Source organism: Vidua chalybeata, chromosome Z, assembly GCF_026979565.1.
Source record: "Vidua chalybeata isolate OUT-0048 chromosome Z, bVidCha1 merged haplotype, whole genome shotgun sequence".
NCBI lineage: Eukaryota > Metazoa > Chordata > Aves > Passeriformes > Viduidae > Vidua > Vidua chalybeata.
In genome coordinates this window covers 63,332,105-63,347,808 of record NC_071570.1, presented here as the reverse complement: position 1 = coordinate 63,347,808, position 15,704 = coordinate 63,332,105, and the positions used below count along the sequence as shown (strand labels likewise).

At 36.0% G+C, this 15,704-nt stretch overlaps 1 protein-coding gene across 2 annotated transcripts in view; it reads left to right on the top strand.

The window, feature by feature from the left end:
• The window catches only part of PCSK5 (proprotein convertase subtilisin/kexin type 5), a 225,697-nt gene that overhangs the window by 163,833 nt on the left and 46,160 nt on the right, over positions 1-15,704 (top strand). The window contains exons 17-21 of one of the 2 annotated variants that reach the window (XM_053931697.1): positions 721-805; positions 2,783-2,880; positions 3,330-3,459; positions 4,491-4,606; positions 6,388-8,839. In XM_053931697.1, coding sequence (XP_053787672.1) covers positions 721-805; positions 2,783-2,880; positions 3,330-3,459; positions 4,491-4,606; positions 6,388-6,503 — 545 coding nt within the window. In that variant the 3' untranslated portion in view covers positions 6,504-8,839. Of the gene's footprint in view, positions 1-720; positions 806-2,782; positions 2,881-3,329; positions 3,460-4,490; positions 4,607-6,387; positions 8,840-15,704 lie in introns of those variants that run through there. The other variant, XM_053931696.1, reaches the window with a different exon arrangement.

Genomic DNA, 15,704 nt, shown 5'->3' with positions numbered 1-15,704 from the left:
CTTGATTTTGAGAATTTGTAAAAACAGGTCCTACCTTAAATCTTGCATTTTCACTATGTGAGAACTACAGTAAACAGAACTCTTTCCTGTACAAATTAAGATGGATAGATGAAAATTTAGGATTAAATGGGGAAATTGAGGTTTTCTTCTCAGAATGGTATGTGTCACTCACTGCATGTCAAAACACAGCAGGGCTGAAGAGAGAGACATTTCTTAAAGAAGGGATCCCTAGAGATAAAAAAACAGTTGTTAAGTAATTTATATATTTACTTTGTTAAGATCAGGTCTGTTTATGAAGGTGTGTCTTTTAGCACCAAATTAGGAAGACAGGACAGACTGCTGCATGGAAGGTGTAAGATTGCAGGACAGTCTTCAGAACATATGGCAGTCATTAGTGCATATCACTATTATATAAGAAGGTGACTTAAGTCCATATTATAAATAGTGCATGTAAAATTTAAGTGTTTATGAAATTTTTTAATGGCCTCAAAACATACTTTTTCTCAGGGTGCAACTATAACTTCAAATGTAGAGAAATATTGTAAACCATTTTATATTTGATGGAAAAAGCTAATGACAGGCAGAATTTTGCTGTTTTAGTGTAGCTTGATGTTGATGTCAAACTAGAAAGTAGTAAGTCATGTAATAATACATTCATCCAATTTCAGCAAACAAAACTGACCAAGGTTTTCTGGGTTGTTTTCTTTTTTTCTCTTGTAGATAAGATTGTTTGTCGTAAATGTAGTGAAAACTGCAAGACCTGTGTTGAATTCCAAATCTGCACAGAATGCAGACATGGCCTAAGGTAAGGAAATTATGTATGTCTCTAAACACAGTATCTGAAGAGGCAGACAAGGCTGAAGATACACAATGAAGAACATCAGATAGCTATTTAACCTTGCATGGACCTCATTTAATCTGTACCAATGCTGTTTATAGTCTGTAATAGTGATCCTGAGTGCCAATTTGGCTGACAACAGATTTTTAGAAGGCCTTTTATATCAGGTAACATAAAATCCACAGTCATGTGGAAAGCTGGCTTCTTCAATTTTTGACCTACATTATGTTGGTCAAGGATTGTTTTAGAAGTAGAACTAATGAATTGTATTAATCTTTCTGATTCATTCATGTGGTAGTTAGAAATTATTTTCTTATCTTCATTTTATTTCTTCATGTATCTACTCATTCACTTATCTCAAGCACCTAAGGCTCAATTCTATTACAGTACAGTGATCATATATTTTAAACAGCAGGTGAGATTTTTTCCCTTCAGAGGGGAACTTAATTATTCTTTAAAATTATAGATAAACATGCAAAGCAGCAATACACATTTCAAGCTCCTTTATAAAGAATGACCTTTTGGTCCAAGTAGAAAAGGTCAAAAATCTTATAAAATTTAGGACAGACTGTATACTGGCTTAGTTCCACAAAAATATGAAGCCAGTATTCAGTATCTGTAGGTATTCTTTCGAATACAAGTATTATTTTAATGTTTTAACATTGAGGTTTCCTGTTGCATTAAAGTGGATTTTCATCTTTTAGTAAAAGCTGAATATTTACTTCTAGGACATCAGTAGCTGGATTCCTTTATTGAAATTGAAATACAAAAAAAATTTAAAACCTAACCTTCATGTTTTCTTGGGCAATTTTAGCAAATAGAGAGTCATTTTTGGTATCAGTTTTTATAAAAAATGTGTGGTTATATCAGATAAGTGAAGCCTTTCAGGACATGCATTTCATATTCCATAGTTGTTCCACACTTTCTGCATTTTCTTGGCAGAGGTATCAGTGAGCAAGGCCTTCCTTGATTGGGTCTTAAGAGACCTGAATTCCAGATCTACTCCATTACTGGCCCATTAAATAAACTTGGGCAAATTATTTTCCCATCTGTAAAAACATGCTATGTGCATTGTAAAGCTCTTTGAGGTATGTCACTGAGGAAAAACAAAAGAAAAGCAGGGGTTGTGAATTTTTGTTGAATTGCTGGTTTATTTTCTAAACTGGGACTGGATACATTTTTGAAAATTGTCAGTGGTGCTGAACTTACCTGGCTGTTGCTGTATACAATCTATAAAAACATGGTTAGCACTAAGAGTGGGAAACCCCAGAGCTGATGAGCACATTTAGAGAAAGTGTTAAATTGGATGAATCCTGAGATTCTGCAGAAGATGGTAAACATGGCAGAGAAGTCCTAGTTTAAAAAAGATCATTTCAAACAAACAAACAAAACCCAAACCCCAACAAACTGCTATAGGCACCATATAACATAAAAGCAATAAACACTACTTCAAGGAATACATAAAATGTGACTTGTTCCTCACATTTTTGTGCTCTCTCAAAAGTGCCTGCAGGCAGAATACCTCCATCTGTAATTTCAACAAATCTCAAAAGCCACACAGAACTGGCATTCAGTTAACAAGTCACTTAGCATTTTTTTTTAATGCTGACCCTGTGCCAAATTCCTCATGAATAATTGCATTTTACATGCCTGAATTTTTAGTGTGCTTGTCATTGTTATTTTTTTTTCTGTCCCCTATAACTTGGTAGCATTTACAAAGAGTTTGTAAACAGCTTCTTTACACCACCATGGGCAAAACTGCTTTGTATTCCCTCTTTAAGTGATTGCTGTCTCTAAATTTATGAAATATGACCGGTGAAGGAAGTTGATGAATCGTAATATATGGGTTGTTCTTTGATTAAAAGAGAATTACTGGATTGTGCACAGTCTTGTTGTCCTCTGTTGCCATTATCTGCTCTGTGCTTTCTTTCCTTTTTATAACAGTTTGCATGGCACCAGATGTGCTGTCCGCTGTGAAGAAGGAAAATACCATAATGGCAGAGAATGTGAACCTTGCCACCGCTCCTGTGCAACATGTGCAGGTACTACACTGACATTTGTCTGCATAATCTTCATTCCTGTATGATTTTACCTCTGATTTTATTCCACTATATCACAGTTACAGTATAGCATCATTGTTTACACGTGAATCCTTAATTCTCTTAGTAGCTCTTAATTACATTTTAAATATGGCAAACTTCTTTCAACTAGCATAGAAATCTAGGTTTTTAATTGAAAGAATCCATAAACTCTTCTTTCTTTTTTCTTTTTTTCTTTTTCTTTTTTTTTCTTTCCTTTTTTTAATTTTAGTAGAACTTCTATGATGTCCAATAATGCCTTCCATTTTCTTCCAAGGATGGAATAATGACTGATAGATTTTGTGGGAGCTTTAGAACTGCAGTCATTCATTTTAGAAAAAGATACACTGAAATGATGTAATTGTTTGTTTTGATAATGTACCTGCCTTCTAACAATTTCTCTTTGGACTAAGGTGCTGGAGTAGATGCCTGTATAAACTGCACACAGGGTTACTTTATGGAAGATGGAAGATGTGTGTTGTCCTGTAGTAGTGGTTATTACCTTGATCACTCCACTGAAAGTGGATACAAAAGCTGTAAAAGGTATGATCAGTGACTGATCTATCTGCTATTTGGCAGTATATTAGCTATTAATGTGTTGGAAATGATCATACTTATTAGAAGATAAAACACTGTTGACATCAAACATAAAAAAATGCTTAATGCTAAGTAAATAAGAAAAATATATTATTTTTGTTGTTATTATTATAATTATTATTATATGATTTATATTCATACAGGTCCTATAAAAGTATTTTTTCTGGTATATGTGTGTGACCTTCACTTTAAAACAGCCTGTAGTGAGCCTGTAAGTAGATTTGCATAGAAGCATAACGTTTACAAATCTGACAGAGGATCTGCATTTATTAATAGCAAACAAATACAATCAAAACTACAGGCTTTTTCCTTGCAAGTTAGTTAGTATTTCTAAAGACCATTTCAGTTCTTCCACTGCATATTCACAAACATAGTGCACATAGATTCTAAACTACTGTCCAGAATTGCTTACCTGACTCAAGTGCACAAATGGCTAGATAAATCTTGGGCAAAGTTGTGCTGTGCAAGGAAGGAACATTTTTTCTATTCCATACTTTGTTGACTCAGATCTAGATCTAAGTTCAGGGCAGGAAGGGAATCCTAGTGTGTTTCAGTGTGTTCTACATAAAAAGACAATCAATATGTAATGAAAAGACAATGGAGCAAGACAATTGGTGACAAAAGGACTGGCATCATGTCGGTCATTTCTGTCCTGTGCTTTATAGTTCATGCCTTTCACATGCACATATTTGCACCATCAGCTTGGTACTTTTGCTGATTATTTATGCATAGTTCCAATGCACTAGAATAATACAGCTGTGTAGTAAAAACACTGGAATAGAAATTTGTTGATGGAAAGAAACAGGACTGAGTTTCAGGGGTAGTCAATTATTTATTATCAATATTAGTAGTAGTAATATTATAGTACCTTATATCTCTAGAAAGAACAAACAAGTCCTTTGCAATACAAAAGATGTCTCCTAGGAAGCCTTATATTTGGTAAGGCTAGAAGACCAATTCCTGCCATTGTCTTTTAGATGTGATGCCAGCTGTTTGGATTGCAGTGGCCAAGGAGACAGAAACTGTACAAGCTGTCCAAGTGGCTATAACCTCGACACTGGTGTCTGTGTCATTGGAACAGTGTGCAAGGATGGTGAGTGCAAGTCTCTGAAAATATAAATTTTATCACTGACAACTTCTTCTTTTACATATATCGGGTTGATTTGGCCTACTTTTCGTCTTAAGTATGGCCTACATTACTTTTTAAGTTTTTCATATGTATGAAAAAGAGAAATTTAGATTTGCATGTGTTAGCAAGATTAGTCACAGCTACTTCACATCATTTACCTGAATTTTCCTAAAATAATTTTTCCCATTGCCAACAACCTACTTTTCCTTTCTTGGCATTTGTTCAAAAGCCGTTGCTTTCAGCAGATTTTTATATGAGGACCCTAGAGTACTATTAATAGAATTACATTTATCTATCTCAGCACTTTAAACTGTGAAAATGCTGGTAAGTAAAAATGATTTAAAGCACCAATTGCTTGACTTGTGTGAAAGGGTAGCGAGAAAAAAAGGATTTTGAAATAGGAAATATAAAATGTAGGGTGGAGATTTGAACTTCCTCCAGATTCTCTGTGGCAACCAAGATAGCCTTCTTATTGCATATGATTGGCTTAATTATTCACTAATATAAGTTCCTTTTAAATGTTACAACTACAGAGACACTTAGATAACATTGTACTTCCCTAAAAATGTTACCGTGTGAATTACTTGTAAATAGAGCCTAACAAGAGCAATCCAACAGGAAAATCATATCAAAACAGTCTGGGAAGATACCTGACATCAGATATAGTAAAAGCTAACAGTGACTCTTGGGTCCAGCTTATTTCCACTGGATTTACTAAGAGTTAAAGAAGACTTTAAAAAGAAGAAAGAAAGAGCACAGGTGTGAGTTCTGGGCTTCTTCCTGTGGACCTTTGCACATTCTGTTGGAATATAGGCTTCCAAACTTTGAAAAGTATCCTGTTTGTTGTAAAGTTACATTGCAGATACTGGTAACCTAGTCATGAGCCTTTTTTATGTCTGGACATTGGAAGAGTTATTGTCTAAAGCAGGTCCAGAAGAGGACAGATATACATAGACAAATTAAGAAGTGTAATGCTAATATGGTATTGCAATTGATTTCTGCAGTGCAAACATTTGAGATATCAGTTTGGTTTTTAACATGGCTGGATAAATCTATCTTCATTTTTAACATGCAGCCTCAATCACATACCCTGTACTTCCCAAGGGTAAGGACACCCTATCTCAGAACTGTCACCACTATTCTTCCAAATGTAGCTGTTATGGAAGGACAGCACATGAATGTGCAGGCCTTCAGGCACTTGCAATGGACCATGATGGTTCACACCACACAGCATGTGTTCTCAGCAGTCTAGGGTAACAAAGTCCAGGAGGGTTTGGTTTTGTTTTTTTTTTTTTTCTGTTAATTTACAAAATCAGAGAGGGTCTCATTTCAATGCTTTACAATCAACTCACTCTACAGGATTTGCATTTCTGTTGAGAATGTTTTACTCTTTTTCTGTGGTTTGATTGTTTTATTCTTTTAATTCATAAAAATTGGGAGTGAATTCCTTTGCTGTAAATATCACTGTATTCTAATTATTCTCTTTCTAATCTTTTTTTCCTTTTCATAAATGGATACCAATCATTCCCTGTTGGACCACACAATATCTCTTCCTGAAAAAAAAAAAAAAATGCTGTTGACTGAAATTCCTTTTGATGGACCAAATTTCCTACTTGCTACCTGCTCCTGAATGGTCTCTTCAACCAAATCTGCATGTCTGACCAATTAAACCTTCCTCCATTGTATACGCCGTGCTCTCCAAACCTTCAACCTCCCTTCCTTCTCTTGCTGCTACCCTCTGGAAGCCACGGAAGAGTCCTGGGCCGAGGGAGGATTCTGTATGCTGGTGAAAAAGAACAATCTCTGCCAGAGGAAAGTGCTTCAGCAATTGTGTTGCAGAACATGTAAACAAAAGGGGTGAACTGACACCTCCCAGCATCCTCCTCCTCCTGTTGACTTACAGATTAATCCATATTACTGAAAAAAGGAAAAAAAAAAGTAAGAAAAAGAAAGCAAGCCACCTTTCTCCCTCTCCCACCTCTTTGTCTGGGGAGATGCCAAACTGTATGTTGGAACTTAAATGGAAAAACTACAACACGCCTACCTTTCATAACTGGGTGTCTAGAGCTGAGCATCCAGGATCACAGAGTCAGTATTGTGTGACCAAAGCATTTGATGCCAAAATTAACATTTAACTCCTGATTTGATTTCCTGTCAACCTTAGGATTATTCCTGTTTTTTGAAGGGTCTTTTTCTTCCCTTTTTTCCTGCTTCTTTCCACTTCAAGATGTTTAAATAGTGTTTCAAGAATACAACACAAGTTTACATGGATTAAAACTAAACAATACAAAAAAATTGCATTAGTCTTTTTTTGTGCTGTATCTATTGACAGGGGGAACTTGAGTTCCTGAGGGGATCAGAAACATCATTAGTGCAGGACTAAGTTCTGCCCCTTTTCTAACACTATTTTAAAAAAATGGAAAATGAACATTTCTGCTCAAATTTCTTTCTTATTTCCTCTGCTGTATGCTATTTTTTGTATCACATGTGGTATGTATATATGTTTGCCCAAAATGTGGTTTTGGTCATACAGATTTCATTTTTAGACAGGTGGCTTATTAACAGATATGCTAGGATTTTTATTTTATTTTTTTAAATTGTCAAAGCTATTTCAAATAAACATAAGAAACCCATTGTTCCTGTAGTGGACAAATTTAGAATATACTACTTCTTTTGATTTGCATAAGTGAGAGTAATGTATATGCTCAGAAGTCAGAAAACATTGCTAACATGTAAGAAGTATTCATAAATTATTGTTGTCTTGTAATGTTCATTTAAAAAGGGGATATTATCATGCTGATATGTGGAACTGTTTCATAGTGCCCATATGTAAATGCCAGTGTGACTAGATACAACAGGATGTGTTTACAAGACTGGATTTATAATTGTGCCAAATTCACCTCCAGGAAAAATTGCATATAGGGCAATAAATCAGTGGTTCTCTTGGTGCCGTGATGGGCCTGAATCTGCTTTTAACTGTTCACAGTAGAAATTTCAGCAGGAATAGTCCTGCTAAGGCCAATGGAATTACCTCACTCACTGTAAAATGGTCCTGAGTGATAAGAGAAGTGGCCCCTGCCTCACTCTTTTTCTACCCAGGCACATGGCTGCCAGTACAAATTTCTCTTTAGTTTTTCTTCTTCAGCTTCACTCATCATACTGTTCAAAAGACAGTCATTTCACAGAAAACAGCAAATTGAACTTCAAAGATACTATTTACTGGGGATAATACTTACAACATGCAAAGTGTCTTTCTCAGTTAGCTTTCCAAGACGTACAAACAGAAAGTGGATTTCAGCTGTTTAAGCATGTAAATCCTGGAAAATAAAGGGGATGAAAAATGACTGTGGATGTTTTACAGACAAACTAATTCAAACATTTAGAGGTAGTGTCCTCTTTAGCAGAGAGCAGATAAACTATTTCAGCCTGGTTCAGTATGAGAGAGTGCAGTCAAGCTCCTTTGGTGCCCATTACAAATTTCCTGATAAACATTCAAATTTGTACTAGTTTAACTACTAGTCTGTTACTGCCTCACTTCTCAGTATAGCGTGTTTAAATAGAACATAATGCTTTCAAAGTTTAAGTTAATATTATATATGTTATATATAAATATATATTCACTATTGAGATTTAATTATGTAATGGATTGTAAAGAATCTGTTTGGATACTTACAAATGTCTCTAACACTATTATAGAGAGAAATTAATAACTTTGTTTTCTTTTTAAAAAATTGACATTGTTATAACAAAATCCATTTTCACTGAAAAAATACTGTACATGTGTAAAATGTTCAGTTGTTATTTGTAAAATAGGGTAGTTCTGTTGTAATTGATATTGGCCAAAATCAATGTTATTCCATATTTTATTTTTTCTATTAAATTAACCTAAATTCCTGTTCTTTTGGTCTGGAAAAACATGTTGCTCCATATGTTAAACATCTTTGTTGAAGGGCATAGGTAGCTCTGTGTATAGAGCACTTAGATACCTGGGTGTTTAATTTTATTACAGGCTTTTAGTTTAAGTGATGGAATTTATGATTGCAGAAATACCTGGTTTACATGGAGATCACTTTTTGTGTAGTAACAGTGCAGCCATATCTGAACCCAGTAACAATGTTGACTTCCTCTGATCTGTAAGAGTTTGTGATGGGTCTAATCTGTTGTGTGTTCAGGATTAAAATGCAAAATTTGTAACTACCTATTGGCTCAGGCAGTTAAGAAAGAAGGTTTCATCTTTGCAGTCATACAGAGTGGCCACTTGCACAGCATGGTGTCAGTGTCTGTTCACATGCTCACTGGCGGTGCAGCTCAGGTCACAGACACAGAGTGCTCCTTCAACAGCACCCATCTGTCCTTGCCAGAGCACAAGGGTTGCATGCAGCCTCCTTTGTCACCCCTGCAGGGTGAGCTCCCTCACTGGCATGAGCTGATGCTATTGTTCATTTACCACTTAGTCCCACAGCCTGAGTGGAGAGCAAAAGGGGAGTTTATCCAAGGGGTCATATATTCAGATGGCATTTTAAGCACATTTGAGGCCATGTAAAGAATTTCCTGGAAAAAAACAAAAAAACAAAAAACAAAACAAAACAAAACAAAACAAAAAAACAAACAAACAAAAAAAAACCAAAAAAAAAACAAAAAAAAAAACCACAGCTCTTTTTGGCCTTAGACATCTCATTGTCACTGATCTGTTCTGACCTGATTTCAAAACAAGGATTTAGTTATCATTCCCAGTTTCCCTGTCAGTCCCCAGAAGCATGCATATGTGGGATGGCACATTCTTAGCCGTAGTTTGGTGAGACCACACCTGGAAAAAAGGTTGCCTACATTGTTGTATGAAGAACTGCTTGTTTCAGTTCTCGCCTCACCTTCATCTTCCAAATGAGCATACAAATAAAAACCCTAGTCAAGTTTTCATCGAAAGGAAACTGATGCACAACAACTTGTATGATCTTTTCCAGAATCGGGAATTCAATAAGTGGGAAAAAAAAAAAAGGTTGAAAATATATTTTTGATGAGCATTTTCTTTACTAGGGGAAAAAAAAATTCTGTTTAATGTAATTTTAATTACATGTCTTACTTAAACTAATTTGTGAGATTTCTGTTTTTTATTGAAATAGATTATTATCTTATTATTTACTAACACCTATCATGATGATCTGCTGGGGCTTAAATCCTCCCTATTAGCAAGAATTAAAGAGTTGTGAGTGTAGTGTCCCTAAGAGCAAACTAAGGCTCTCAACCTTAGTATGCCATCCAACCAGTGAAAGTGCAACCAACACCCACATTTCCATCACTGCTTCTACACCAACGGGCAAAGAGGATTTGGACTTATCAAAGGCCTGGACATTCTGTGATTTCTCAGAGCACAGTAACATGAAGTCTTACTAGGAGAATTGTTCTGAAGTCCTCAGGATAAAGCCAGAGAGGGTGCAATAATGTTCACCTGCTGTGCAAGTGTACCAGGTAACACCACAGTTAATGTTTAATACCTGACCTATGCTTGAAATTATTCTGAACAACTTCCTTTCTGGATTAAAAAGCAGTGTTTGCACATAAAAACAGAGAAAATTTTCACTTCTATAATGGGAGTTGTAGTCAAAGAAAAATATATTATGGGGAGGAAGCTCTGAGTATTTTTAAAAAATAATTCCAATAAGCAACAAACGCAGACTCTGTGCTGCACCAAAGTCTGGTCTTTGTTGCTTTTTGGCAGGAAATACATGAGCAGGTCATGTGTTTGCTGCCAAGGATGACCAGGGAAGCTTAGAGGAATGACCCTCATACAATCATCTATTGGTTTTTCTGAGTGTTTGGGAGGTGAATTTGTTGAAGGTCTTCTGGGAAACCAGCAGCACTTTTCAAGGCAAAAAAAACCACTCAGCCATCAGAAAACACAGTAGAGAGCAATGAGGTGATTAAGTACCCATTTTTCCAATCAGCCTGGCAGTGAGAAGCCAGAATACTGACAAGCAGTGAGTACTTGTTTACCCAAGGAGAATTAATGGCTCTATCATGCAAATTCAACAGTAACACTGAGTGTTTAATGGAGCATGACTAATGTGATTTAATTATAAATCAGATAATACTGCATAACTTTGGCATTTACAATTGTCCTTGGTCTGTCCACTACCCTCCTGATGCCTGCAGATGTTCTTTGAGATGTAGGTTGGAAGGAAAGTCTGGCTTCTGATTTCCAGTCCCCATGGATCAGGTTGCTGTCAGCTGTCATGCTCATGACTATGCTAATGGACCATTCTGTGCAATGCCACTGGATAAAAATAGAAAAATAACTCAAATATTCATTCGCAAATTAAGTAGCCCCTTTTTGTAGCAAGGCCATACCAAAATGAAGTTGTGTAAATGTTGGTCTTGCTGTGTCTGCCTTTAGCACAGCCTCCCTGAACACTTTCAAGGCTTAAAGGAGGGTTCAAAATTAGTTTCCACTGCTGAGCAGTGTCATAAAGCCTCTTTGCAGGTATATCTGAATTAGAAGAGCTGTATCATCAGCATGGAATTTGTGATTGTTAAAGAGAATGTAATCTATAATCATAAAAATAAAAAAAAAATATCCAGAGGTGCTTATAGCAGAGACCAGGAACCAGGGAAGATTTCAAGCAAGGGAAGATCACCAGTGTAAGTGTATTGAGGAGGCTGAACAGTTACAGATGGGAATAAAATTTAGACTTTTATACCACTAATTAAAAGATTTAATTTGATCTGCTCCTTACTTCCAAGGACATATTTGTATCTAGGTTTCTTTCAGGCTTTAATATGTCTTCATCTCTGCAAATTAAACATAAATTGTCTTTGATTAATAGTATGAATCTATGTTACATCTTGTGACAATAGTTGGCCTGCTAAATCTGCCCAATTATCAGCAGATCTCTGCTCATATCCTCATTAAGTTGAAGATGTCTAGTATGAACAGCCTGAGCAGGAGTTTCTTAGCATAAGATGGATGACACCACTGAGATACTGCCCCAAAACATCCAGCTCTTCCCACTTCAGATTTGTGTCTATTCAAATCAGACTACAGAAACCCTGCAGTGGTCAGAGAAGGCTCCATGTAAACCAAGTACATACTCCTTGCTTTGTAACAGAGGAGAGAGACACTGCTGTTACCTTGGTTGCCTCTGATGTGTGTTTTCCTCCAGCACTAAAAGATTCTACCTTTAATGTACTCCATGTGCTAATAATGTCAGCTTTACTCAAAGCATACTACATTTGGGTTTTGTATTTCACATGCAAATACCTAGCTTTCCAAAGCAGCTGTGCAATAATTTCCAGTCAGGTTCAGGTGTTTCTGTTCCACTGCCCTTTAGAAGATTGTCAGCTACTGATTTTTATGCAGAATGTGAAGCTTGAAAACATAAACCTGGAGAATTTCCAGCTGGAAAGCTCAAGAAATTGAGAGGTTGAGCATATTTTTTTTCCATTGTGAATCTAAAATTTTGAGAGTGCTGTAGTATTTCTCCCTGCTTCAACAAGTAAGAAGGGTACAAAACCAAAGCTTTATTGATATAGATCCAGAGAGATTGTTTCATTTGCCTTCCACCTTTCTTTTGGGACTGTCAAATTTTAGGCTATAGGTGAGCAGCAGAACACCTTGTCAGGCTCTGACATAGGTGTTTACACAGTCAAGGGGAGAAGCCATGAACCTAGCCAGCTTATGCTTCCAGGCATCCACATAATTAGTACAAATGCTAATAAAGCAAATTCTTTAAATACCTAAATATTTAGTAGAAATGGAGATTTAAAGGTTAAAGGTGATTAAAAAAAAAAAAAGTCTTTCTAGGGTCTGTTTATGCCCACTGAGTACTGCTGAGGCTCTGGCTCTTCAATGGGTTTCTAACAATTGTATTAATACTACATAGAAATGCAGGGGAGAAGTAAGAAGTACACATTGTAAAGGGAAGGGAAAATCTCTTTGTGTTAGAAATAAATAAGGCAGCTTTGGCTAATGTGAATGTTTTTATTCTGCAGAGAAAAACACAGAGGGCTGTGTAAGACAGTGGAGTCTGATAAAGACAATTTCCTCACTCCTGAGTGTCATGATTACAGCTAACCTGAGTCTCTCTGTGTGATCTCACCTAATCCTGCAACAAAGGGGCCTTTCATCTTAAAATCATTTCATCACACAGCTATTCAGGGAAGAAATGTTCAATCCTTTTCAAAGTACTGCTTTGCCCCTTTGGCACAAGAGGGAGATTTAGTGACTTAGGAATCAACATCCTATTTTCAGCCATCTCATTTGTCACTGCCTAGAGCACTTCTGAAAAGAAGACTTCCAATCCTGAATCCTTCTCATCACCTCAAATCATAATACCCAAAAGTTTTGTCCCTTCTGCACATCTGAATAGAGAGACATAAATTTGGGCATTGTGTAATTAGCAGGAGACTGAAAACCGAAGCTAGACAAATAATTGGAAACCAGATGCAAATTTTGTACAACTGACAAATCTGAGGGTAAAGGAAATGTCTTCATTTTGAAAAAGTTACATCGTGGACATTATGGCAAGATTTCTTTCTGGGAGCTGTAATCTATCAAACACTTGGGAGACGTTGGGCTAAACAAAGGAGTAACTTTAAAAAGTTACTTAAAAAGTTACAGTGTGAATTTGCATGCATTTTTATATGCAAGTTAGTTTTAGTTATCTACTTAAGCATTATGAATAAATGTTTCTTCAGAAAACTCAAGGAGCTGATCCCACAAGCCAGACAAAATAAAATGTATCACCGCCAAACATGAGAATAAGCATAGAGCTCTGTAAGACCAACTTACTTCAGTTCTCACAGCTGATGGATGAAAAGCAATTCTGAGCAGTTTTTATCTGCTTTGTCAAACCTTTATAACCCATAAGATTACATGCAAAGCACCCAAGTATGAAATCCATATCCAGATATTCATGAAAGTAAAAAAGCAAAATGGAGGAAATAAGGTAGTTATTTCCATTGATTTTAAGGAAAAGCCCTTGCAGAAATGTTATAGACAATAAAGAGCATTTTAAGATTAGATAAAATGATATTTTGATCAAACAAAGTGGAGAAGTAACACATGATTTGCAGTGACTAAGTCTCACAGAGGGACTACAAGAGAAAAGGATTTATGACAACCAGCATATAAAACCTCCATGCATAACTGACAAGGGCATTCACACCTTCATCTAATTGATCTCCTCAAATATCATGTGCTGTCAATGAATGGCACAGGTTTTGGAAAGCAAGAGAGAAATAGTGACAAGGTAAAGGTAAACTTGATGCTGCTTATGCAAAGACATAGAATGAATTGGCAATTATGACAAGTGCTCCAGACTGGGACACAGGAAAGACAGGTTCTAGTTTACTATTGCTAACTAATTTGATTATACTATTGCAACTCAGGTTTCTACCTCCTTAATGGGAGGAATAGGGCTTACCTCACTTTAAATGCATCATATGAACTGATAGGAACTGAGCATTAAGTATAGGGATTTTGTATATAGTTAAAGGGACAACCTGAAACCCGATGTAGCCCAAATATGGAGTTAAACATTTCTAACTATGGACACAAAAATTATACATTAAAATCTTCCTATTATGAGCAGTCAAGTCTGCTAACATATTCCTACAATAATTCCAATTCATTTTTCTGAACAATGTAACAAATGTTTTTAAACAAGGTAACAAGGTAGCAGAATTAACATGATAATGAATAGTAAATATGAGATGATCCAAAGTAACTGATGATCATTGCCTGATTGAAAGCTAAGTAAAGACACGTTGTTGAGATTATTCCTCTATTAAGTATGTTAGACAGGTATATATTTCTAATACAGAAAAGAAGAAAAGGATTGAGGCTTTGGCAGCCTGTATTTATCTAGGTGAATTGCTCACAAGGAATTCTGGCAGATGGTTGATCTGCCCTGTGGAATAGTTTAAAAGTCTTCTTCTTTGAATTTCAGTGTTAACTCTTTGAATATCCACCAAAACGTATTTTGTTAGCATGTCAGATCTACAGTTCTAAATGTGATTTGCAATTCAGAGGGCCAAATATATAAGTATTTTCTGGTGCACATTCTTGTAATAGCATCCATTAAAATTCTTCAGTTCAGAGCCACAGAACTGGTCTTCCTGGCACTATTCCAAGCACAGCTGAAATGAATTACACCACTTCCAATGAAAGGCATAACATAGAAATAACTAAAACCTTCAAAAACTAAGTCCTCCTGCTCTGTGAGAATGCATAGCTGAAGTGTATGAATTAGTAGATTAGGTCCAGTGGATAGGCACACAGGAAAGGCATACAGGTAGTGTAGGAAAATAAAGGAGAAATACAAAGTTTTCTAATACATATCACAAAACATCACCAGAGAAGCAATTATGTAATAAAGTCACCCTGACAGATTTCCCAGTGATGTAAATCCAATAGAAAAAAAAACTCAAGCATCATACCTGCAATGGAAAATCTTTTCAGATACTGCATTTTTTTCTTGGTTGCATTACTATCCAAATACAAGTGTGTGTGTGTGTGTGTATAAATATATATTTTTTTAAATTATATATATATATAAGTTTTGTCCTAGTTTCAGCCAGGACAAAGTTAATTTTATATACTATCTGGGGATAAAGGAGTCATGCCCAGACCCTTATATTATTGGACGCCATCTCACATCACTTTTGACAGGCAAGCAAAGGGATTTGCTCTCTCCTTCCAGTGGTGAGAGAAAGGGTGGAGGGCAAAACAGTCCAGTATTGTTTTGTTTTCCATTTAAATAATTTCTTTTTTTTTGTTATTAACATCATAGCTGTTACTGTTTTATCATCTCATTGCTGTTTTGAGTAAATTGTTCGTATCTCAGCCTGTGATTTTCACATTTTTATGTCTCCAGTTTTCAACTCCATCCCTGGAGAGGAAAGGGGAAGGGGAAAGAGTGGGGGAAGGAAAGCAAGCAAGTGATATCTGGCTTAGGTAAATCTCTGTGAGGTCAGAGAATTGGGGCGTAGTATTTCTAAACCATTACACAATTATATATTAAAATCTCATAAAACATTTGAGAATGTGGGATTCCATGTTACAACC